Source organism: Drosophila montana, unplaced genomic scaffold (assembly GCF_035044405.1).
Source record: "Drosophila montana isolate Dmon_TW-CO22-7 unplaced genomic scaffold, ASM3504440v1 contig_1_1, whole genome shotgun sequence".
Classification (NCBI taxonomy): domain Eukaryota; kingdom Metazoa; phylum Arthropoda; class Insecta; order Diptera; family Drosophilidae; genus Drosophila; species Drosophila montana.
The window spans coordinates 42,078-69,611 of NW_026996920.1; the positions used below are offsets into that span (position 1 = coordinate 42,078).

Below are 27,534 nucleotides of genomic sequence, written 5' to 3' on the forward strand. Positions count from 1 at the left end.
GCGAATCGAGCAGGGAAAAACGAGCTAAATGCGAATTTTCAGTTACTTTGTGGAAATGGCGTATAACTAAGATATGTGTTCTCCAAACTAAGCAACTAAGCTCTACAATTTATGAAAACAATGGCGAAAAAAGTGTTTCAAAGTTTCAATTTGATGTCGGGAGCAGAAAAATGTTGAAATGCAAAATAAAACCAAGTAAATAAATGGGAGTAAAAAAAAATCTTTCAAATAAAATAACAACAGAAAAAACTGTGTTTTCTTTTTATTAATTGAGTAACGAATCAAAATCTTAAGTCTTTTTGACTATCCGACCTTTTCAGTTGAAGAATATTTATCTGATGATATAAAAATCGCAAATGCAATCAAGAAAATATCCAATGATTCTTGAAATTGATTTTATTTGCCTCTCTTCAAATAGTTTTCTTTTCATTCGTTTCTTTGAAAAACTTTACAAGCAATCTGGTGCACAATCAAAAAGTTGGTTCTTGAGTTTCAATTAAATTGTATAGATTAGACATATTGTGTAAATAAAATCAATATTATATATTTTTTTTTAAACTAAACCAAGAAAAATTCGATACAGATAATTATATTCTGCTTTGCAATAAAAACATGAATTGTTGTTGAATAATTTAAAGAAGCAGATAACATATGTTGTTTTGTCCATATTCCCTTTCGCACAAACCTTCTCCCACCATTTTTGCTATATCTAAACATTATCTATGCCCTTTCGCAGAAACCTTCTCGAACTCCTCCCACCATTTGTGCTTTATCTAAACATTATCTTAAGCGTAGTTATTCCCAGAATCTACTCAAAACAGTTCCATGAGCCATAAAACAGGCAAGCCTTGTGCCCTTTATAGGCCGTTTAATAACATTCGTGTACACTACTTGGAGTAAATATATTGGCGAGAATGCGAAGGCAATGCACCCATTAGGCCAACCGGTAAATGAGCATTGAAACAATTCATAAAACTAGCCAAAAAGGCAATTTTATTTGCAACAGCCACGCGTAAGTGGACGCCACCTAAATGGACTGAGACCTAATCCGGACCCTAGAGGCACTTAGAGGCGCACTTTTGGGCGAGAGGCGACGCCGGCGCCAAAGTAATGGGCGCGCCGGTTGGCCCATGGTGAAAACGTGTTTACGCTTTTATTATGTAAAAGAAGTCGGGCAGGAGCCGCCATAAAAGGCAGGCAATTCCAGCTGCAACTCCAGCTCCCAACTCCAGACCACACAAATCTGCGCCGGACACTCACACGCGCCGTAATGTATGCAAAGTAATTGTGCGCATTAAATGTTCACTTCTGCTCTGTTCTGTTTAGTTCTGTTGCGTTGTAGTATACCCTGTAGCTGTTATGGGTGCAAATAGTGTAGCATAGTTGTCTATTTAACATGGCTTCTGTAGTTCGGCTTACAGTTCTAATGAATGCATATACTTAAGGAACCAGAGCTCGTATAATGTCTTTTAATATAACTTTTCATTTGTTTACGAAATAAAGGAAATGTATGAACATCATTTTATTTATTAAAACAAGTGAAAAACCCCGATTTAATTCCCATTTAAAATGGTTAAATAGGGAATACTGTTTTTGCGAAAATCTATGTAATAGAAACATCTCTGACCCCATTAAGTGTATATGTTTTAGTCCATCCCCGTGAACACGTTTATCTCGGCAACTAGATACAGTAGAGATTTGAAATTGAAATATATATTACCATTTCCGATTGGGTGGACCAAGAGAAAGATTCTCATCAAGCAAGTATAGAAGGAAGCTGGAATGTCAAGGTGGCTCGGCGCTGGTGTCAGGATATTTCCTAGTCGGACACTCCCGATTAGAGCACTCTCACATCTTTGAAAAAATATGGTTCAATTCAGGTTTCGGTTCCGCTCTTCTTAATTCAGGCTAAGATACGTATCATAATAAATGCCAAATTTGAAATCCATACTCAAACCGGCTTGATGGTTAGGTATGAGTATGATTTTAAATTTTCATTGATTTCAAGGCAATCGGATAAACGCTTCCATAAACTACATAAGTGAACAATAGTTGCATTTATAACCGTACAGAGTATCAAGAATTCGATCACGTCTAGCTTGGTTTTTAGTAACTCTTTAGGCTTGCGGTTTTTTCTTTTCCAACAAGAAACAATTAACAAAAACAGAAAATGAGCCGCGTATCATAAAAATGAAAATTATGCAAATGCAAATTTTAAGCCAGCAAAATGCCAAACAATATGAGAGAATTTACAAAAATTTTGTGTGAGAAAAAGAAAACAATGCAGAGAAGACTTGCCCGTGTTTTGCTTTTGCTATTGTTTGCACTTATTTCCCTATTCAGAGTATGCAAATCCCATAAAAACTCATTTTGAGCCAATTGAGCGCATTGTTGTTGCTGCTGTTGCTGCTGTTACTTGCAACCGAGCTGAAAATCAACATTGAAACTGACGACGACGCCGCGTTCGTCCTGCTGCAGCAACACTTCCCATTAATTAACTAAAAATTTGTTTGGTCTTTGTTGTTGCCAGTTAAATGGAAAATGAAAATGAAAACGAAAACGAACACAACACGAATTCATTCATTTGTAAAAATTGTTTTGCGCTGCAATCAACAAAACAAATGTAACTGCAACTGCTACTAGAAAACGTTGATAATACAACAGCAGAGAAATGGATGGCTGCCACAGATCCAAAACCCATATAGACCCGCGCCATGCTGTTGCACTCTTCCATTAGCATTGCCATATGTAGTGTTGGTTTTTAATTTTATAGCCAAACAACAAAATGCTTACAGCTTTCAGAGTGAGCTCTACATTTTTATTGCAAATCGATTCTCAGCACTGAATCTGCTCTTGAACTTCTGGTCTACATAGATATATGCACGAGTAATGTATACGGGCAAGCAATATGGCATAATCCCAGTTCAGTTTGTGGCTTTGCAATTTAAGAAAAACATAACCACATTTGAAATGCGGTCTAACCGAAAGGCCATTAAACCGTTGAACTATTGCAATTATAATCCCTGGGATTTATTATGGCTAAAGTCAAGTTTGGAGGAGCTTTACATACCAATTGAATAAAAGGATTGCTTAAATTCAACTATCAAATCGACAGCAGCAATCTATTTTGTGTTTTCATTTCATTTCTAAATCAAATGTTCACAGTTAACAGTTTTTACCAACAGAATTATGCTCTTATGGGATGTCCTACGTTGGGCGCCAATGATATGCAGCTTAGTTACAATTTTTATTTTTATTATAATTCGCTTGGACATAAACCTAAAAAAACATTTCAATAAATTTATAGAGATATTATCTAATACAAATTTTATTTGATAGTTGGGATTGGGGATTATTGATAGATCTCCTGTACTGTAATAAATGTCACTGCATACAGTCTTTTGACTTTGATACGTTGGGCGCCAACTCAACATAATTCGAATTAATATATAATGTATTATATAAATATCAATCAATTTTATTCTAAGGGCGAAAATACTCGACAAGTTAGTTTTTATCACAGTTTGCCTAAACACTAGGCTAAAAATATTTTCCAGAGAATTTGTAGAGATAAAATTGATAGCAGAAATTTGATTCCTTTAAGCCGAGTCGATTGATTGTATTTTCTGTTAAGGCATTCTCCTAACGAAATGCTTACTTTTCATAACCACAATCTGACTACCTTGCTGACTTCTAACTGGCCCACGTTGGGCGCCAATGAGTCAAAAAATATATTTTCTCGTTAAGACTTGTATTAGACTGTCTGACCAAATGCTTCTGATCATTTAATACCTTTTGGTTTCATTGCTTGAACATTGTAACATCATGGCTAAACCCAAAAATTAAACTCTGACTGACTTCTGAAGTGCTCCAATAAGGTAATATTTTTGGCACTGCACCAAGCCAAGCCATGGATTTAAACCAACTAAGCCAGCTACTTGCCACAACAGCCAGAAATAGCAACAGCAACAGCAGCAGCAGCAGCAGGAACAACAGCCATGTTGTAAGTAAGCGGGCAACTATTTTCGAAGAAATACCCGTACAAATTTTCACAATTAATATGTACTTCCTGTGCAGACGACTTGCAACCATTTTCTGAGTGCAGCCAAGCAACAAAAGTTGCACCAACAACAACAAACAATGCATTTTATGTGTGTGTGGGTGGCAAGAGTGGGGCTGTGCCCCCTGTGCCCGCCTGATGGGCTGACATTCTTCAGGGCACACACACACATACACATGCACACAGCCCACACTCTATTCACATGTGAGTTCATTGCTGCCATTAATGAATACGTGTGCAGCAATAAAGCCATTTTTTATGTGCAGGAGTCACGTGAGAAACTATTTAGTACAGTTAAGTCACATGATGGGGCTGAAAGTGGGCGGGCCTGAAGACGCAGACGAAGACGAGTCCGGTGCAACTTTGTGCCAGGCACAGTCAAAAGAAAGCCAACTTTATTTTTACATAAATACTACACACACACACACACATGAGAGTATGTGTGTTAGCCAAAAATGGAATCACAGCTAAAAAGTGAAAATATTTTACCACATACACAGATAAAAACTAGAGTCATTTTGTGAGCTGGCTGAATTAATTTTTTGGCGTTTATCAACGAGGCAAATTGAAATCGTGTTTGGTTGGAAAACATTTAAGCATGTGTGTGTGAGTGTGAGTGTGTGTGTGTGAGTGTGTGGCATTCCTAACCCAGTTTTTTGGCAAAATTGATGTGAACACTCGGAACAACTTTACTTGCCATGTTTAGAGGGCGTATGCCGCTGGCCGAGTGTTAAATAAAATGCATAGTACTCGCTCGGGGGAAAGTTTTTGCTTGCAGCGACTTTTGACAGGCGGCAGCAAATTTTCCTAACTTGTCTTTATACACTCTTTTCTTTTTGCTAGCAGCATATCAACTAATTGATTTGCAAGTGGAACGCCAGCATTTTGTGCTGCTTGAAAAAGTTTTTCGGTCTGCACTAGAATGCTAATTAAATAATAAATATTTAATTAGCAAAATTGCAATTGGTTTTTAACTAGTAACTCTTCCATCATTTTTTATAAGCATTCTACAAAATTGTGTATAAATTTAAAATTGTACACTCTGCCTTAAATAACTTAATTGAGGATTTTTTATTTGAACAACGAGGATATGAATATGAATAGTTTTAAGACTAACGTCTTTGTTTACTCTTATAGTCTATAATAATAAACATGAAAACAATATTCCTTGTACGAAATCAATTTATGTGTAACATCTTGAAGTTGAAATATTAAATTTAAGATAACAATACAATTGGGCACCTACTTTAATATTTTTGAGCTTAAATACAGAAGTCTTGAATTGAGTTAATTTCATTTCCTGTTGTTGTTATTTATCAATGCTTGTCCGTATATACAAAGGCCTTTATTGCAATTCGTGCATTTATATTTTATGTATGGTATCCATACCAATTACCCATGAATTTCATATTGCTTCTCCGAATGAAATGTGGAGTGTGTGATTTCAATTACTCGTATATTTGACTCAATAATATAATGAAAAGTAAATGCAACTCTGAAAGCGAAATGCGCGCTCTGTGTCATTCCACTTGTAATTGCGTAATAGGGCTGGAATGCTTTAAAGCCGCTTGCTGTTAACAGGCGACATGATGAGGAAAGCGAAATGCACGTTGGTAAAACATGAAATAAAATAACATGTTATTGCACTTTTCCTTAACTGAATGCAACGCACTTCGACGTGAGCTTTCATCCTTTATTTTACACCCCACCCGCGCCCAGCATGCGCACAGATGACAATTGCCAGGCGCTGATAAAGTCGGCGCATTTGCGGTTGCCTTTCTCGCACGGACATCGTGTCGTCCGCCCTTTTTGCACAGATTCACAAGAAATGCAATTTAAAACCACAAAAATAATTAAAAAACTTTACGCGTCCATTATGCAGAATCCGATTTACATACATATACTCACTAGTATACATACATATAGTACAATGAAGCTTTAACTGATAAAATCAAAGGCATGTCTGTTGGACTTAACGTGCCTGCTGCCAGCTGCCCTTTGCCCTCTGCCTGCTGCCTGTTGCCCGCCCCGCGGTTAATGAAATTGTCTCGTCTCGTCTGCGGCTATCCGCTGACATATCAGTTGATGCTGTGGCAACGCTGTCCCTCCGCCATCTTTGTTGTGTCTGCAGCTACCTGACGGACTTTGATGCAAGCTTTCGTCCTCAGTTGATTTTTGTTTTTTATTATATTTTTATTTTACGCATTATATTTTAAGTTTACGCAACATCGCGCGCGACTAAGCAAAGTCAAAAGCGTCAAGTATTTTCAGTAGCTCCCGCTCACGACCACTTTGTCGCTCTCTCTCTCTCTCTCTCTCTCTCTCTCTCTATCTCTCTCTTTCACTCAGTCTCCCTCATTTACTGCATGTCTAACGCTCTTTGTCATTGCAGTCGCTTCATCCGTTGCGCTTTAGGTGCGACTTTCTCCTTCTTTAGTGGACATCTGCGGTGTACAGTGGTAGCGGGTGAGCGAGGGGTGCCCAGTACTCAAAGTTTGTACTCTTAGGCTCTTGGACTTGCGAGCGACGCTCGTAAAAAACATTTGCGCAATGTCAACAAATTTGCGCGCTTATTAGATTTTCGTGGTTGCACACAATTTCGCCAACTAAGACCGCCACAGAAAGATAAAGTGCAGCAGCGGCAACGGCAGCGGCCCAGCAAAAATATGAATAAAATAGCGAAAACTTTCAGAAATGGAAGTGCATGCTGCGTTCTGGCTTCGGTTGACCAGCAGCAACGCCCCCAGCTCTCCCTCGGGCATTCGCACGCCCTTTGCCCACAGTTCTAACGGCATACTCGCCGTCTCGGTCACGGTCGCCGCTTCTGCTAATGAGTTTTGTTGTCAGTTCTTGCTGGCCCATGCACAAATTGGGCAACGGCTGCTGCGACCTTCTCCCCCTTGCTCCTTGCCTTTGCTTTCGGTTTTTCTCTGCGCTGCGTTTTACATGAATTGCATGAGAAATTTTGCACACAATTTATGTGTGTATAAGTGTGTTGGGTTATGTGTGTGTGTGTGTGTGGTAAGTTAATATTTGCTGCATAAATTCCACTGCTTTGGAATTTGCTGCGCTTCGTTTCGTCCTTTTGCACCATTGTCGAGGTCTTCGTTTTTTGTTGTGCAGAAATTATGAAAATGCAGGCACACACACACACACACACACACTCAGATTTCTAGCCCTTTCCAATAACAAACGAATGCTGGTCACTCAGCACCCCGCTTACAGCCACAACACAACAACAACAACATGCATGGTCACTCTAGCAATGGCAGCACCCCCACACAACAACCCAATATTAATTATATCCTGCATTCCAAGCTCTGCATTTTTGCGATTGCAGTTTAAAATGAGCAGATTTAATAGTTAATTTGCTTACAGAGCAAATATTTTTGAATGCAAAAGTAAAATTTTCATTAAGTCAAACGCGAACGAGACCTACGCAAGAAATTTTCTAGCTTCGTGCAAAAAATGTACGTCAGAGTTCTTGCTGTTACAATTAAGATTATAAGAGTTGCGCGCTTGAGTACTCACCAGGGTTGCCAGGCAAAATAACAATTAAAACAGCAATTAAAATAAATTATAAATAAAACACAAACAAGAGGAGATTTTACTTTAGGCCAACCAGCAGCAAGTATTATCGATAACACTTGCACGCCTTAAGCCTCATATCGATCCTTTCAATACTTATCGGGAGAACTTGACCGTTGCTGTAACCTGTATAAATATTCAAATTTCAATGTTATTGAGCTAAGGTAAGAAAAAACAAAGACATCCAGACAATGGGTACGGGGTATTCGCCAACTGGGCACTTCCGATTAGAGTACTCGTCTTTCAAATGCAAACCTCATTCCCAGCTAAACGTCCCTAATGAATAATCCCAACAGCCCACAAGCCACTCAAACAGAGCGAAAACACGCGAAAAGCCGTCAACGGTTCAAAAATGTTTCAATACAAACAAAAGCAGCCAAATGCGACCAACAACTGCAAACAAAAATATTGAAAATTATCCGCTTATATCGTAACCGCTGCAGACATATCGCCCTGGGCCAGACCGGCCCAGTGAATACTCTACATGGGTGTGTGTATCGCAAAACAAACACAAATGCACACAAATATGGCACTGAATTGTTTTTTCACGCCAACAAAAACTATTCAAATGCAATGGGTTTGAAATGGACAGCAACTGGGCGAACGACAGTTTCAAATTTCATTTCACACATTTGCGTTGCGATCCGGTTTCTCGTGGCTCTCGGAAAGCTCAGTCTCAACCCCAACCCCAGCCTCAACTCCAGCCCTAACACACCCTGCCCCACCATGTGGCAAGCCCTGTCACTGTCATTTTTATGTCTGCCAAATGCAAACATGGAATTCGATGAGCTGCATTTTGAATTTACATTGTAAATTTGTGAGTGATTTTTAGTGTTTTTGCGCCGCGACCCCTTAAATGGGTTGACATTTGTGTGTGAATGCAAATGGAGCTAATGACTTGTAAAAAACTGACATAAAAGATAAAAAAAACAAGAGTACGCTAGTCGGCAATGCCCGACTAGGAGATACCCTTAACCAAGCGCCAAGCATTAACCCTACTTGGTATGGGTAATATGTTCTAGAATTAGTTCAATTTTGGGCAAAATAGGGCGAGTTCTCTAAAATGTGAAACATTCAAGAAAATACATAGCAAATTGTATGTCTATAGCTGTTATTATCCCCAAGCTATGCCTAAGAAACCATGTTTCAAAATCGATATTTATCGATTTTATAGGCATACAAACACATATTGGTACATGGTATGGTATTGGTATTGGTGTGGTATCAAACAATGTATTTTTCAGATTCCTTGACTTTAACTTTTATAATTTCCGAGGTCGATTCGTGGCTGAGTCGACTCAGATTGATCAAATATAAAGTTTGAAAAGTTCCTTTTGTTTTACATACTTTTTTTTAATAAATTGTCTATGCACATATACTTATTTCCCTGAGGTACATATATACTGTGTTCTTCTGCCTGTTACATACCTATGCATAAAACCAATTTACCATTTCTTAACAATTTGCAATGGGTACAGGGTGTATGCTATAAAAAAGGTGATAATAGAAATATATTTTCATTTATTTACTTGTACAATTTTAGCTTTCAGCATTTTTCTTTGTTTTCTCTTGGAATTAGCTATGTACATATTTAAACAATTTGCGTGTGTATTGGTATTTGAGTGTGTGTGTGTGTGTTTGCATAACGGCTCTCGTCATTTAAATAACCGACTAAAAACTTTCCTGTGCTCCGAGCGCTGCATTTCGACATTTATGAGAATATACCGGAAATGCATGCTCATATAGAAAACTTTGATGTTCATATATGAAAACTAAAGTTTGGCTTCAACGCCAGCGCAAAAATGCAACAACAACTAAAACAACAACAACAACAACAACGGCAGCAGCAAAGAATCAAGATTGTTGAGCAAAGTTATTGCTCATCTGGAATATTTAAGAGTGCCTTGGTATGCCTTCTGGAATTCATTTTCCCACAGCAATTTGAAATTGATGTCACCGCTGCTCAACTCCGTATCATTGGGCCTATTGGCGGCTCTATGGCGAAAGAGTATGGGCATTATAAAAGCAATTGCCTTTTGGGTGAAGCGCGGCTGGGAGGACAGAAGTACATAGACATAGCCTACGTGAAAAATGGCTAACTTAATGGAGGAGTTCCGTATTTGGTATGTCAGATATGGACGTGTTTCTGGATTGTATAAGCAATCCTCATGATATTCCCTATGAAGCTGCTCTAGGTGAATGGAAAATGGCATACAGAATGTCGCATTGACCACATTAAACTTGGGATTCTGAAACACAGGCGAGTAGCCCAAGTGCTCCATGGTGCCAATGAAACGATGTATGCCCAGTGCGGCGCTATCGTAGGAGTAGCCCTGGCAGCAGATGTTTCCATTATCGTAAAGCCTTAAGCTGCATATTGGACTCGAGAGCCGTATGAGCAGAGCCGAGTGCTTATCCGGCTCATAGCGCGTGTCCGACAGAAAGCAGTCCAACTCGGAGAGTTTAAACTCACAGTTGGTTTTCACGAAGCACGTGAAGGGACTGAAACGAAAACTTTTGAACGCACGCTATGCACATGAATCGGTTGTGACTTACCGATATAGCATGTTCAAATAACGCTCTATAGCGCTAAGTTTTGATATATCCGCATAAATGCTGAGCACATCGAAATCGGACATGACCGGCCCCGTCGACTGTTTATTGTCGTTGTTGGTCTGTTGCTCTAGATCGCTGCTTATTCGGCCTGATTCCGTCTTGTGCTTTGCCTCTTTGTCTCTCTTCTTGGACTTTTTTGAACCATCTCGGTGCGTTTTTGAACGTCTCTTATCTTTTTTCGCTTTTTTGACTCTTTTATGATCTTTATGCTTCATTTATATTTGTTATTTTCTCCACGTTCCTTCTGAAAATCATTACTTAATATTTAAAACGAGCAATTTATTTATTGATAATTACGTTCGGGATGTACTTACATCAAGTCGAGTTCGGACAATTCGTTTGTGTTCTTTTCAGTGTGGCCATCTATTATGTAGAGCACATGTTTGCCGCCCTGAAACTTAGTATTTATTCAAACAGCTAAACGATATATCGTTTACCACATTGTGTAATATGATTATGTTTACAGAAATTAATCATTACAGGAGAGCATAAAACCTTTAAAAACTGAAGTTTAAAAGATGTTTTAAGGATTCCATTATGTATTTGATATACTTTTAATTAGCCGTCTTGGGCCACTATATCAAAAAGCTTCCTTGGAAATAATTGGTAGAAAACTAAGTTTTAGGTTTTAGTATAAAAAGGATTCCTATATTATATATCTGAATAGGAATAATTGATAAAAATTAGCAATCTAGAAATTACTTGTGCATCTAATCTCCATAACATATTTGAGAAACCTTACTCAATAGATCTGCATATATGTAGCTCGCATTGGAATAATCAATTGGAGTGCATTAAATGGTTGCTCTGCTAAAGAAACCCGAATTTTCTTGTTTTTATTTCAAAGTAAATTGAACGCTTATTTATATGGAAATAGGAACGGACTTCGAAATTTTATAATCTGCACATTAATCGCTCATTCAGCTAAAAACTTTGAAAAACTAACCGCCAAAGCAAACAATCAAAATATCATTTAAATTCAAATCGCAGATATTGCATAATTGAAATGCCATTGAAGTCTATTAATAACTTTATTATGCAGCCAACGAAATGCAAACACACACAAACACACACACACTCGCACACATAGACAAACGAGCACACACACACACATACCAACACAGAGCACTCATATTTCCAGGGTCGATGGTGGGTGGGCTTTTGGGCGGTGCAGATGGCTGACGTTAGCTCATCAAACCCAAAAAACTACTTTGCTCAACTCTTTTCAAAGTGCATACATCATCAGCGCTAAGCCAAAACAAAAAAGTGTGGTGCAAAAGCATGCTGGCTGATTGTGGTGAAGGTGGTTATGATGGTGGTGGTGATGGAGGTGGTGGAGGTGGTGCTGCTGCTGTTGCTGTTGCTTGGTGGTGGGCGCTGAAAACTTTTGTGCAATGTTGATTTTTCCGCAAGACTCGGTCGGACGTCGAGACATTCGAGGGTCGTGGCTCCAGAGGGGGAGGAGAGCGAAGCAGATGCCGCAAGCACTTTATAAAAAAACCCGCAGCTCAGGCAAAAGTCTTTCAATAATAAAAATATTGAGGTACAGGAACAACCACAATAACAGCGAAATATTGAGTGAAAGTGCACAGTTGGGCAGAGAATATGAAGAGAATGTAATAGGTAAGACAGAAAGTTCAATGCAAACTATAAAGAGTTCAATTCTCAAAAGAACCAACCTTACAAAAATGTTCGTTGGTTTAAACTAGTGTCTATCCAGCTATTTAATTAATATGTTAAACATCAAATATGCAATTTCTTTAAACTAAAAAGTTTCGTTCGGCTTAGGTCTAGCTTCGATTCGTCATTATCCAACTAGTCCGGCTCATAATTGATTTGCCTTGAATTCTTTATCGAACACCCGTTACCCGTTTGATAGAGAACTAAAATGCTCGACTAGTCTTTAAGCTGTTAAGCCTTTAATCTGGCCAGCCCCCCCTTTTTGCCACCCGATGATGTTGCCCAGTTGGCCTCTGACGCTAATGTTGATGATGACAAACAAAACAATGGAATCAAAGCGTTTTAATGGCTTTTGTGTGTAAAATGAATGAATGCGGCAATGTTTCCTGCTTTCATTTCCAGCGTCATTTGCTTTGTGCCACCAAAAAGTACAGCCCCAACCCCCCTACGCCCCTTTCGCCAACCGCACAGTACGCCTACAACCCACATTAGCCTATATAAGTTAAAGGGGCAAGCAGTTGTTGTTGTTGTTGCTGTAGGTGTGTATGTGTGTGTGTGGGTGCACACACTCATAGGTAGAAACAGTTACATGCGCTAATCGATAAAGGGGCCAGCAGAGCAGAGACCCCCGCATACCCTCAGTCGCACCTCCAACTACCTCATAAGGATGCTGCATGTGGCTACAAGTAAAATTCCAGTGCCATTATTGGTTTTTTCTTACAACTGGCAAAGCAAGTTACGAACTTGCCACAACGTAGCTGCCACCCGTACGATGTTGTGTCTGTGTGTGTGTGAGCTTGTAAGAGTGACAATTAAATGAACATGTATGAGTGTGTCTATGCGTGTGTGTGTGTGTGTGTGCACAAGAGTCTGCTCGACTCAGATATGCATTGAAAGTCTTAGACTTCATCCGACGTCAGTTTCAGTTTACCAACTCAGGCAAGCCAAACCAGACAAACGTCACAATTATGATTTTCATTTACGGCTTAAACAAACGCATATTTCATTAAAATGACAATTTTTACTATTGTTCAAATCACATTTTTTTAAATTTAGAACCACAAAGACAACTGTTGAGTTAGCCCTGTGGTATGTTTACCAGAAGTTTTGATTATTTTGACGGCAGCAGAAACAAGTTCGGCTGAGATTTTAGTTGGAAAGTAAATATTGTTGAAAGTAAAAATCGACTGTTAACTTTCGACACTTATATATAAATTCGATTTAATATGATAAATCAACTTGATTTAGTCTATTTAAAGCTACGCACAAAGTAACTTAATAAATCTACTTTACACTGAGCTGATTAAAAGAGGATTATAAGCAACACATATTCTATAATAATTAATTATATTAATATGACATGATTTGATGCATATGATATGATATTAATAACAATAATGAAAATATAATAACAATAAATATAATAATAATTATAATAATAGTTAAGGTTTATTAAATAGATTTAGAATCAAGTCTGTACTCACTGCCAACTCATTTCGAATAGGCACAACAAGTGATTCCCATTTTGTGCGCCGCCTCAGCATAAACAGCGTAATCTTCCAGTGCTGGCAATACTTTATTTATTTATTTGGCTGGAAAATGATATGTTTTGGTGTGGCGCCGAGTCGACATTTGAGCTCAAGCTGAGCGCATGAAATGAAACCAATTTGGAGGGCAGTTCGACTCACTCCCTTTTGCTTGCAGTGTAGGGTAGTGGCGGGATGCAGGGATATTTATAGGTCTAATCAAGTCGAGACAGTTATGGTCTGCTCAGCTAGCTGACGCAGTAAGATACATAATATATCTACAGTTATTGTTAAAGCTTTAAGACAATTTGTGTTATAAATATAACATTATTTGATTGAAGCTAAGACAAATTATTCGTCAAAGAACGTATAGAAAAGTGTCATACATTGCACTACAGACCATATTTAAGATGTTGGCCAAGCTCAGTTATTTCAATTATATTCTTCACATGAGCAATATTAATATTATTGTTACAATACAATATATAGATTCTCCTATCCAAAGTTCCATGCTCATGTTCCATTATTTAAACAAACGCCTGCACAGCGATAAAAGAGGAGAGAATACAAAATTTAGCTGCTGATTAAGCTTTGACAAGTCTAAAAGTTACTCTACTTCATACACTTGAATAACCCCTCACTCACTCCAAAAAAATTGTTTATTTATCTTGGATTTTTTGAATGCCGTGCCATTAAAATTTCTAGTTACGCGCAGTCAAATCGAAGCCAATGCCAAACAGTCAGCTAATTAGACGATCAAGGGTCGTGCCCATGTCAATGCACGCCCCGAAACTCATTAGGGAGGAGGTATTACGATTGTGGAAGGAGAAGCCGAAAAATCAATAGCTCTATTATTGTGGCACAGAGTGACGCGAGTGGACGCGTTGATTGACAGCCCAATTGAGGTTCCTGACTTCTTTAACTTTTGGGGCCAACGACCGCTTTAGCCCCAGTCAAGCCATTGTTGGATTTCTGATGTGTGCTAATAATAATATTCCAGTCATAGCAGAGCGAAAACAACAGCAACAGGAATGACAGACCCATTGGACAACCCTTAAGACATTAAATATTTGCCGGAGCTCACACTTGAGTGTGGCGTGCGGCTTCCGTTTGAATTTTTTATTGATTGAACTGTTTAATGTCAATTGCTGTGCAAATACTAATCAAACGCTTGGTTTACGCAATTAAGAGGCAAACACGGTCCAAAACGCCCCCCACCAACACACACACACACACACACACACACACAGGCACGCACACACACTTTGCCACGCCCAGATAGTGGCATGTAACGGGTCTTAATTAACATTTACATTGCGTGCAACACAGTGCAACAGAGGACATTAAATAAACGCCCAGCACGAATGTGGCACCTACCCCTCCCCCTCCCCTCCCCCCCTCTTCCGACCCACAACCCCTTCTTCAATTTTGGGCAAGCAAACGTCATGGTTAAAACCCATCTGAAACATCGGTCAAAAAAAACCCGTGCAAACGGCACAACAATGCCAAAGTCTGAAACGGATATCCAACGTAGTTTGAAGCCGGCCCATTAAAAAGTCTCGTCAGTGAGTACTTCAACCCCCTTTCCCCTCCCCCCTCACTTCCTCCCTCAACAGTTATTTCCAACTTTATTGCGAGTTGAGTTTTTTTTTTTTAAATGTTTGCTATTGAACTTTCAAAGGGCTGAGCTCTGAACTCGGTTTGAACATGACATAACAAAAGCCTGGTGAGAAAAGTTAACGAATATTTTATTTATGCATATTTTTTCATTTTTTCATTTATTTGTTTCTTACTTGGTTCAATGTCCCAACGATGGTTTATTAAAAGTTTCACGCGAACCGTATTGCTGCGTGTATTCGTTATAAAAAGGAATTGATTCAATTAACAATAAATAGATATTTTAAATGAGAGTAATTTGCGTACAAAATCTGCAATTGATTTATTTTTTATTAAATATCACAATATGCTTCATTTGGATTGAACCATTTTAACAGCACTCTCGAAAATAATTGAAAGGAGAGTATTTTGAAGTGATTTTTAATGCTCTCACATAGGATACTTTTATTGAATAAGGCAATAACTAATTGTGGTCATTGCGCGCTCCTGAGTCTAAATGTATATATTAATGCTTGATGCAAACTAAGGCAAATTAAGGTTGCAAGCCGTTTTTAAAATGCACCGAACCTTAAACCTAATCGGTTGCCCAATAATAAACTGAACCAAAGCCGAACCACATTTTTTCAAACTGAACAATTTTAAGGGACGTTTCCAAAGATTGAATAACTTTTGCGCCAATCATTGAATTTACCGAACCATATTTGGTTATTTAAACAAAAAACACATATTTCTAATCAATAACGATCATAGTTTAAATATTATATGCAATCGATCATAGCTCTCATTGACAAATGGTCAAAACATTTAACTGTGGCTTTTTCTCTTTTGTGCTCCACAAAGTAGGCTACATATTTTAATACATTTAGTTTTTACATATTTATTCTTATGAATAATTTGTTTAGTTCATGGGATTGTACTCGAAGATGATTATTATATATCATATATTATTTAATTTATATATAAAATATTTTTTAGCTTATGCAATAATCCTTTTAGCTACTTCCTTGGAATATTACATTTTCAGTCTTCTTTTTTCAAGGGAACCAAGCTCAAGTCTAATGTACGAAGTCCATTTCTGCGACAATATGACAGGATGTTGTCTGGCTCCAATCTTGGGAGATTTAAGCTCATGTTCGTATGTTCACGCTACCAAACAGTGCTAAAATTCAAAAGAAATTTATCTGAAGCATAAACTTATGCCAGTTGTCATAATTAGCCTTAACCGGCACTCCATAGTAATTTTGTTGCCTCACAAGCTGACAAAATGCCAGACTCTGGCGCCAAGAAAAACGTCTGTTCTAATAATCTTTCTTGAAAAAACCCCAAACTGAATTGCTTTCGAGTGTTTTAAAACGATTCCCATTGCACTTATATGCTACTTACTTTAGACAACATACACACACATGCACAAACACACTGGGAAAGACATGATATCCGTTTGTGCTCATTCAAATCGCATGTAAAAAGTATGTACCATACTTTTTGGCACAGCCCGAGGAGTCAGCACTTGGACTGGTTCCAGCAGCAGCAGCAGTAGAAGCAGCTGCGGCGACGACGGCGACGGCGGCACCACCAAAAATAGCAATATAAAACGTGGAATGCTTTTGGGCGCTTGAAGGCACAGGAAGCGGCGGAAGCACATAGCGCTGAAATAAAGTGTTGCATACTGTTTGGCGCAACAATAATAAAATATCGCATATTTTGCGGCTGCACAAAATTATAACAGCGCTTTTTATGGGCCCCCTGCCACAGTGCTTCACTTGGCTAAGTTGTTTCCAAGCCGCGAGCTAATCTGCTGCTGTTTCTTTAAAAAGATTTCTACAACAAGCTTATCTCGCATTTGGCCAATTTTTGATAGCTGGAAACCAGCAGACGATGGTTTCGGAATCTTTTAAATGAAGAAATGGGACTTTCATATGACAAATTAAATAAATATAACCACAATCTGTAAAATCAGCCAACTAAATGCTTCAATAGCTCAAGGTATAGCTAAGACGCATCATTTAATGTTTTCGATAGTCGTAAGTTTAAAATGTCAATTTGTGTCTTTAATTATTCATTTCACGTTAAACTTTATCGTAGCTCAGAATAATCGATCAGAGCGATAGTTTCTTCACTCTCGATAGAGTTTATTATCGATGCTATCAACAGTGATATCGATACTTTTCCAGCACTTTCAGCTAACGATTAAAATGTAAATGTCTAAAATATTGGACGTTTTATTATTTACCATTTTTCTTTCCCTACTTGCTTATGCCGTTCACTGTGCCCTCTGTTTCCAATTTCAAAGCAGAGAACTTTAATGGCGACAAACGCTCTCCCGCCAGCTTCATTTTATATTTGATATTTTATTACATTACATTTCCCTGGCTTATTACATTTTGGCTTTTAAGCTGTTGACACAACTTGATTTCCGCAATCGTTTCGCTCCTCCCACGAACCCCCATCCCCGCGCGCCCCGCACCACCGTAAACAGCCGTGACTGGTCAGCAGTGCCCGAGTGCAGTTTCGGGGTCCTCCTCAGGTTCAGTCCTTAGTTTAGTCGAGTTGTGGAGTCTATTCGCTGTTTTGTGTCACCATCGAGGGCCACCCACGTCGTTTTGTTTTAGGTTTACGTTGCCTGGTTCTTAGCTGTTTTGTTCTGTTTGGTGTGTTTTTGTGTGCTTCCACTTTTGGGAGTTGGAGCTGCCCAGCTTGTCTGCCTGCCGCCTGCTACCTTCTGCTGCTGCTGCTGCTTTTTGTGCTGACGCCTGACCCAGAAAACAGAATTGTGTCTAATGGGTTTTTGTTATGTTTTTTGACATTTTGGGAATAATGTTTCCGGTTCCGGTTTAAGGTGTGCTGTGCGCTTGTGCTCCAAGGCACTGTATGCGACAATTTCCGCCCACTTGGCCCCCACGTTGGGCGCCAGCAATAAGGTCAACATGCTCTTTAGCTGATTTCATAAAACAAAAGTCTGCAAGTCACCGAAAGCCAAAAAGTCTAAAGTTTCTGCTTAACTTAGAAATACTTGTAAAGACACCTATATAAGTATATAGTATAGTATAAATTGCTGTCGCTGTGCCCGACTTCTGCGCGCTATCAACATCAAAGATGGTAACATTTTGATACTTTCAGCTAATTTCAGTGCGCCGTAAACATGACAACGTAATTATTTTTTTCTGTCATCTGCCTTCGCCTCTGAGGGATGCTCCACAGTTAGTGCCGCACGATAAGAAAAGCTCCGGCAATGGTTGGGTGACTATACTGTGATTAATGGCACAGGGCCCAAGCGACATTTGCATACGAAATTGAAAGCAAATATTTGCACTAAAAAAAACATGTAGCAGTGCTCTAGTCGGGAGTGCACGACTACCCGTTACCCTCAACCTCGCGTCGAGCATACTTTGTAGACATTCCGTCTGTGTCCCTTTGATCCACACTATGGAAAATGCATTCTCGACCTTCGGTGCTTATAGTCCGATCTTTATGCAATTGTATATACCGAATCGTAACCCCTTACCTTTCAAAATGAGGAGGTATTCAAAATATGAATTTATTTCTATGAGCTATTCGAGAATCTAAATACCAAACAAACCAAATAATCTAGCTCCTATAAAATTCGAGTTATGCTTAGGAAGCCAAGTCTTAAAATCGATTTGTATCGATATTTTCGAAATGGGATGAGTTATCGAGTAAAAAAGATAAAAAAATCGTAGGTCATACACATAAAAAATTTGATGTCTCTGACTTTTGTAGTTCTCGAGATTGACGCATTCTCAAAGATGAACAGTCAGACAGACATGGCTAGATCGGCTCGTCGTTCTGATCAAGAATATATGTATATATTCAGAGGGTGCGGAGATCCGTACTTCTGTCTGTTACATACGTTTGCCCTTATAGAATACACCCTGTTTACACAATATCAATTAGTTCAGGGTATTAAAAATAAAATTGTGGAGCCAAGCACACAGCTTTGCGCTAATTGCACTTTGACTTCTCAACCGTATAGATGCCAATGAATTTGCGACATTGTGTATACAGTACAGTACGGTATAGACACATGTGCTGGGATTGGGGCTGGTAGTTGGCCTGTTTGACTGTCTGTGTGTCAGTGTCCTTTTATGTCTGGCTTGACAAAATTAGCAAAGTGTTTCACAGCACGGTGTCAGTCTCAAGGCCTCTTCATGTCGCCCAGACGCTTGATTTCGGGCGCCATTTGATGAATACCTTCATTTATTTTTATCGCGTCTCAGTCTATTTATGACAAGCTAAATTAATTTCACGGCTAAAGGTTAAAGGTGGAATATTCAATAGAAATTTCGAGCAAGCACCTGCTAATTTTCGGCTACCAGCTTTTCAATTTGTTATCCTTTCTAAGCATAAAGAAAAATCAATATAAATACCTAAATGAAATCCACACCGAGATTAAAGAGCCATTTTAAAGCTGCAAATGGAACATTGGCGTAGGCAGGAATCCCACGAGTCTAAGGCTTGAAATAATGCTCTCATTTCAAATGCGCATATTTAGGCTCGATGAAAGGCTAAACACAATTTATGGGATTTGCATAAACGAAATAAAATGTTGTTATTTATAAAAATGGGTTCAGGCGCAACATAATTTTTTAAATACTTTGAGACTTATTTCGGGTTTATATTTGAAAAATGTATAAATATGCATTAGCCTATAAATGGTACTTGACTTATCGAGGGAATAAATTTATCAGGATTGGAAAGAAAAAACTTTTTTTTCTGAATTTTTCCTTGAGAACATGAATAAGAAGTAAGAGAGCTCTAGATGGGAGTGCCCGACAATGACATACCCTGAACCAACACCAAAATCAGCTTGCGATAGGGGGGCGACTGTAGCTATAAAATGAAAGATGCTTGATCTGTATACGTATATTATTCTAGAAACTACATGTCAAATTGGGTGACTGTAGCCATTAAAACAAAAGAGATTCGTTCAAAAAACAGGATTTCGATATCGATTCTTATCGATTGCTTGGAAACGGGGCAAGTTATCGATTATTAGAAACAAACTCGTACTGCACGTGCACCAGGAAGACGATCAAAATATAAAGTATCTAGCTCTTATAGGTTCTGAGATCGACGCGTTCATAGATACGGACGGACAGACGGAAGGACAGACAGACGGACAGGCTAGATCGAATCGGCTTGTAATGCTGATCAATATATATGTATATTCTTTGTGGGGTCGGAAATGCTTCCATTTGTCTGTTACATACATTTGCACAAATACTTAATACCCTTTTTACCCATTATCAATGGGTTCAGGGTATAATAAAATTATATTATTCGAATTTTATGTACTTCCAAATAATAATTTAAATATATTTTTACACTACTAAGAATCCTAAATTTCAGATGAAAACAATAACACTAGTAACAATGTTGCTTTAAATGCAAACCCTATCAATATGAATATTCGAAATTCGTTTTGCTTTATAGTACAGACAGCTATTATAATAGATTGGCATTTCATATAGGCTCAAGTCCCTTGGGCAAGTCCCGAGGTCCACGCACATGAAAAACTATCAAAAGAAATTGCGAATTAGCAGTTGAGGCATTTATGAACTTCAGCCTGCAACTAAACTAAAATTATGTCTATTTATGTGGCCCTAGATATATATGCGTATACCCTGTATTTATTTTTAGTAGCCATGGCTCATTAGCAGCATCATTTCAGCAATAGATATAAAGGGAAGGGCAGATAAGTGGGTGGATGTGAAAGCGAAACGATATACAATCTATTTGAATAGGTTGAGGCTTGAGTGTTGGCATGTGTGAATGTGTGTGTATGTGTGTGTGTGTGCGTGTGGGCGCCTGGAGTGCTGATATGATGTGGCTACAGCACCACAGACAGAGGAGCCATGAGTATTGAATGTGAGCTAATTTGCCTGAACGCTTGGGGGCGCTCAAGTAAACTGAAATCCATTATTATGTTTGCCGAACAGCCGGTACTTATCATTGGGAATACTCTATGGTTATAGTATTTGGGATTATGTATCGCTCATGCATCGCTATGCGGGGGTCTTGGAATGCTGGCCTAGCTCATTTGGATAATATCATTTTGATCAAAACAATTCACTTAATTTGCGCAAAGTGAAAGGAAAATAAAAATAAAACAAACAATAAGTTGGAAAACTAAGAAAAGCAAAGAGAACGAAACAAAAGTTTCACCTGCAGCAGCGGAAAGCCAAACAGAATGACAACAACATTCGCAACGAGGCGCCGCACAGTGGAATGGCGACCATTGTCATTTGCAAACGGTGCGACTTAATTTCTGTGCTGCCGCGTGCACATGCCGTGAGATGGTCGACAGCGGGTTAATAAGGGGTACGGGGAATGGGGTGGGTGGAGGGCAGGACATTCGTGTCTTTTGGGACGTGTACATGTGAAAATGCCTGCCGGAAATCGTCTGCATTGTGCGAGATAACAATTTTCATGCAATGACCGAGACGACCCAGCCAGCTAACCAATGCCCCACCCAACTACCTACCGCACTCATTACTTGTAATGGCGCTTGATGGTGATGATGACAACTACAGCAACAACAACAACAATAACAACGGGAGCAACAACAATGGTGTCCAGCACAAAAACAAGCAACTGAAGCGGAACCGGGCAGCGGATTGCATTTCAAGTGGCATTTCTGGATTCTGCATTCAGTTGGCCACTGAAGCCGATAGCCATGCACCATGCCAGGCCAGGCCAGGCGATTCGAAATGTACTCGTAACGTTTAATTTCCGTCACACAGAGAGAGACAGACAAAGAGAGAGACATAGAGAGATAGAAAGAGAGAGAGAGAGAGATACAACACACAACATGTCTGCGGCTAATATAAAACGAAGAATGCCATGAGGTACGACGAACAGCGCATTATGTGCAATGGCGATGACGATGGCGATGAGGGTGAGGATGAGGATGCAGATGACAACAGTTCACCAGATCCAGTGCCATGTCCTAGTCCGGTCGCATTCGCATTCGCATCAATTACATAACATTCGAGCAATAATCGTTATGAACGTGCGTTACGGTTTGTTTGGACTCAGCAGTATTTGATTGCTGATTTGTTCCCGTTATGGCGACACGTTAATCCAGACCAGAAATATTTTGTCATATCCACTAAAATATAGGAATTGCGAACATTTGTATTGGCAACATTTGTGGACGCTGGAATGCTGCTCATTGCTATTGCGTTTCTATCAAATTCGTATTTAAAATTGAACCAATTCCCAAATTTTTACCATAATCAAAAAAATGTGTTAGTTTATGACATAGTTGGTAATTACTATGTTTTTTGGTCCCAACTAGATGAATATAATTAGAAATTAATACACAAAAAATGCAATGCAAATTTATTTGCCTAAAATTGTTTGGAAGTAATTGTAATAATTCGGGGATTTTTGAATATTCTTCATGTATGTTAATAGTGTCTTCTGAATAATATTCTTTTCCATATTTTTTGTTTTTGTTTCCTTAATAACAGCTATATTAAAAATAAAACGAATTTAAGAAAAAATAGAAAAGATAACAAAATTGATAATGTTTTTTGAAATGTTATACAAAAGTTTTAATTGAAGTTTTTGTAAAAAGAAATTTGATATAAGATTTCAATCTGAAAGTCGTAACACATGACCAATTCTGCATCTACTAGGGATGAAGAAAGTCGGTAAAAAACAAATTCAATTATTTTTAAATAAATTAAAGTAAATTAAGCAAGATGAAATATGATATACAACATTTTTGCATGCTTAATTTATGACTTAACTTGAATGATGCAAATATTGTACAATTATAAATTCGATGAATCCAAAGATAAAAATTTGCATATTTAGTGAGAGGAATATGTAGCGACTAGAGACTAAAGTAATTTTAAGCTGTGAGCTCCATGACTTTTTTCCCTTTAAGAATTGTAGAATTTTATCAAAGAAAAAAAAAAACAAAAGCAAAAAACAAATAAAGAGAAACCCAAAAAAAAAAGTGAATGCCAGCTGGAGATGGGCATAAAAGCTTTGCCTTCGCCAGGTGGGATTATGTGCTTTGTTGTCGAGCCTTTGAGAATTAATTTGAGCATATATTTTATGACACTCAACTTTAATATTTGTGGACATATTTTCTTCATTTGTCTGACTGTCTACGTTTGTTTCGTTTCGGCTCGCTCTCTTTGCAGCATGGAGGCCACCGACTACGCAGGACTTGCCGGCTGCACAATGCTCGCCTTTGTTCTATACTTGAACACATTAAACGCCGGATTTGTCTACGATGACAGGTGAGAGAAATTTAACCGAATTAAAAATTCCATATGTCAGCAAGTTGACGAAGGTAAATGGGACTCCAGTTTACCACGTCTGGGTCTCAGCTCTGGACGACAATTCTGGCCAAGTGGATGGGTGCTGCAGAATGCTTATGATTAATTGGGCCGCCAAGTGCCGCCGTTCGTTTGATAAAAATCACAATAATAAATTTTCGGTTTGCCTAATTGTAAAACTGGCAACGAGCTGCCAGCTTATCGCTGTATATATTTTCTTCTATTGTCAAAATCAGACGATGGCTGCTGGCGAGCAAATTAAAAACAAAAATTGTTGATTTATGTTGTCGTTTTGCTGGCAGTCACTGTACAAAATTGGTCTGAACTTGTTCTTAGGCTCATTCTGTTCGCTCACCTAGCATTGAAAGGCTGCTAACGCATACCCAAACCCAAACCCAAACCAAGCGCAAACGCAAACGAAATTACCCATAAATATCAAAAGTCATGTACAATGGACAGGAATTTCCCCCGAGGACGAGCACTTGGACCACCAGCAGCAGCAGCAGCACCAGCAACAGTCAGGCGGCAGCCACAGTTCACATTCTGTACACCGCCGGACACGGAGTGACCCTCCCCCTCCCCATCCAATACCTCTTCCTTATGCCATTTCCATTCCCATTGCCATAGACGAAGTCAACCGCTGCGTTTCTGGACGCCAAGTGACGCCACAACTACAAAAACGAGCAAACAATTGTACTGTGTACAGCCAACTGGAGGGGGGCTGGTTGTGGACAGGGCTTACGAGGGGCTAGTAGCATAAATGGGAAGTTATGCACAAAGTGCTCAGCCAAAAGCTTCAGTTGTAGCTCGTTATTTTGTGCAGTTCCTCCTGTTTCTATACCCTGTACTACAGAAGAGATCCAAGGAGGCATGCTAATGCCAGAAAGTCAGATCCAAAATCCTTAATGGACATTGTTATTATTATGATTAAAAGCACCACCTGGTTTAATGGCTTCAGCAAATATAAGGAATTAAGCTTGCATATTCAAACATTTTAGATAGAGCAGCTCCAGAAGCTAACAATAACTTTATAAAGTGCCAACTGTTATACCCGGCTTTGCCCATACCATGTGTCTTTTTACAATTTTGAGACAAAACTTTTCCAACTATGGAAGTTTAGATTTTCCAGTTGTACCCTTAACATCGGATTCCACAGTTGCAGGTTGAATTTCCAAATATTTATTCAAGAATCATGATACTTCACTTATGCAACCTGTTTTCTCCATATTCGGAAACATTTTCAGAAAGATCCTTGTAAACAAGTTTCCACCCGATTGGATCGTTAATAAAAAAGTTGCATGCAACCGTTTGCCACTTAATTTTTCACAGTCGCAGCTGGACATTTTCACTAAAAACTTAAGCTGTAGAATTTTAGATATGCATTTAGGTAAATTAGTACCTATATACAGTATCATCTAGTCAATAACTTTTTAGATAGCGCTTACTTTGTTGTGCCTTTTATTTTTTTGGTTTCGCCAGAAAACAAGCACAAAACTTACAGACAGACTCAAATAATAAACGCAACTTATATAACTCAGTTCCACCTTAGCCCCAATCCCCGCTAGCTGAACAAGGCGTCCCTTTCGGGGACAAAAAGTTCTTGGCGAGTTTATGTTTTTTGCCCAACAGCGGATGCTCCTGTGGTCACTTTCACGCAGCTGCCAACACCACTGGCAGTGCCTACCTATGCAGCTTCTATTGTTGTTGTTATTGTTGTCGTGGTTGGTGTTGTTGTTGTTGTTGTTGTTGTGGTCACACACACAGAACATGGCCACAGTTGCCACATGAGCACAAGTTATTATTGTCAAGCCAAGCCAAACAAAACATGATTTATTAAATGGCAGCATTCCCTTCAATTTGTTTCCTATCAACTGGAAAAAGAGCAATGGCCAATGCTTATACAGAGGCGATGGAAAAATTGTTGTGGGGGCTTGGGTGTGTTGAATGGGGATGGGGAGGGGGAGGAGTTGTGTGGCATAGCGATCCATAAACATTTTTCACGTGTGTTGTGAATTGTTTCATGTTTCGTCGTTTTTACCATTTTGTTTATACTCACAGGATATCACATTTTATAGGTATGGGTATAATATGTATGCTGTTGTACAATAGTTGCAGAGATATGAGTTTTTAAAAAGTTTCGCATGATATATTTCGGATACAAATCACAAATTAAAACGAGTAATGTTCAAAGTTACGGGCCATATATCGTAGGGTGATAATAAATCCATTTAATTAAGTGTCTCTGATGATGGGAGAAACAGAGATTATATATAAATTAAAAGGAAGCATAGAAAGCTTTTAACTTTAAAGATTTGATAAAGCTTCAAGTGACATTAAAGCTTCACATTAATTATAAAGTGCTTACTATTTATATTAGTCTGAAGTATCTTATTTAAAAAGCTTTAAACATGTTTTAAAGCTCTTTTACATACAAGTTTTCAGTTTTAAATCATATTAAATCTTGAGTCTTATAACATTGTGAATATTATTTCAAGCATAATAGCTTTAACCAACTTAAACTTTTCAATTTGTTTTCTAATATGTGCTTAACTTTAAATATGATAAAAATTTTTGAGAGCTTTCAAGTGCTTTTTTAAATTGTTTGCTTAGAATAACCTAATAAACATTTTGCACAAGCTGTACGCAACTTTATTTAAGCTCATTTTTGTACTATTTATTTTGTTGTAATAATGCCCAAAGCAGGATTAAATCTTGAATGCTCTCGAATTGTTGCCATAAAGCTTAGCTGCCCTACAGGTAGACAATGTATATCATCTTACCCCCGAGGCGACACTCCTCTCTGCTTCAAAGTGCTTTCATGGCGGATTTTAAATAGGTTTGCCTACGGTCAAGCGTTTCACACCTCACAACTTGATATATTTGCCATTCCAAAAAAATAAAGGTAGTATGGAAAAAATAAGAACAACAACGCAGCTAAAAAATGTTACCAAAGAGCCAATCTGCAGTCTTACAATAATTTATGTGCCATATTAAAAGGACAGCGACAACAAACGCCCAGCAACAAAAAAAAGTATGGAAACAACGTTACGTATACGTAATTTTTTGATGGCCACACGCCCGTAAGGCTCCAAGCGCACCTCCACTTCCACGTCTGTAGAATAGGTGGAGGGGGCGCCGGGTACCAACGGCATTTTGTGCTTCTTTTTTATAGAAAATCGAAAATTTTCACTTTACATAAGCAGAAGCAGCTCCACAAAACATACAAGTGTTTGTGGGTAGCCATAACGCCGGCGTGCCAGGTAAGGGGAGCAAAAGAAGGTGATAAAGAAATGGGCGGGAGAGCGGAATAGCGGGCTAGGTAGGGGGGGAGCCAGTTGAGTATGGTATGTTCACATTGGGTGTCCTCCTCGCTGCTGATGCTATGATATATTGTCTTCAACAAAAGCCAACCACAGTCCTGTGAGTGCGTGCGTGTGTGTGTGGGTGTGAGTGTGTAGAGGCGAGACTCCAGAATACAGTGGAACGATTTCCTTACTCGAATTCGCAAATTATTGAATATTATTTGCTTCGAGCGGAACCTCCCCTATAAAGACAATTACACTTTTTCATCTATAAAGCAGATCCTCAAATAAGTTTTTTACCTGTAAATAAATCGGATTGCTTGTACGAATGCGTCAACAAAACTAGTCAAAAGCATGCTTATATGCAATAAAAATACAGCTTCAAATCAAAACCGATGACAGTAGTCGACAACGATAGAAGCAAAAAACAGTGTATGTATTTGATTCAAAATCGATAGAGCTTATCGACAGCAGTAATCGATAACACTCGTAGATATGCGTAAACGATAACAACTGAAAATATATTAAATTTGTAAAGCGATAGTATTTATCGATAATCACAAAATAGTATTATTAGTACAGTTTAAAAGGCATAGCAAATAATTTGAAACCTCGTTAACCAGAAAATATATATTTTATAAACTTTAGCTCGTTGCTTGCTTCTGTCTACGGAGTCCACTGTCTCAGCCTGTGCCTTGTGCCTCTGGCTACGGCTCGGCTCCAGCCTTGGCATAGTAGCTCCTGCTGTCTACTGGCTCCAGTGCCGGCTCCTGCGCCGGCTCTTGGCTGCGAGTAAAAAGCGAACGATAACGGCAGCTACTACATGCCAC

At 38.7% G+C, this 27,534-nt stretch overlaps 2 protein-coding genes across 4 annotated transcripts in view; one reads left to right on the plus strand and one right to left on the minus strand.

The window, feature by feature from the left end:
• Tmtc1 (Transmembrane O-mannosyltransferase targeting cadherins 1) overlaps nt 1–27,534 on the plus strand; it is a 61,759-nt gene that overhangs the window by 19,107 nt on the left and 15,118 nt on the right. For 2 of the 3 annotated variants that reach the window (XM_064679462.1, XM_064679464.1), the window contains exon 3: nt 23,265–23,363. In XM_064679462.1, coding sequence (XP_064535532.1) covers nt 23,265–23,363 — 99 coding nt within the window. Of the gene's footprint in view, nt 1–23,020; nt 23,120–23,264; nt 23,364–27,534 lie in introns of those variants that run through there. The other variant, XM_064679463.1, reaches the window with a different exon arrangement.
• On the minus strand, nt 9,187–10,714 carry Trf5 (TBP-related factor 5). Its single transcript, XM_064679296.1, has 3 exons — nt 10,579–10,714; nt 10,205–10,508; nt 9,187–10,150 (listed from the first exon to the last, which is right to left on the minus strand). The coding sequence occupies exons 2-3, from the start codon at nt 10,477–10,479 to the stop codon at nt 9,529–9,531; spliced, it is 897 nt and encodes a 298-aa protein (XP_064535366.1). The 5' UTR covers nt 10,480–10,508; nt 10,579–10,714; the 3' UTR covers nt 9,187–9,528.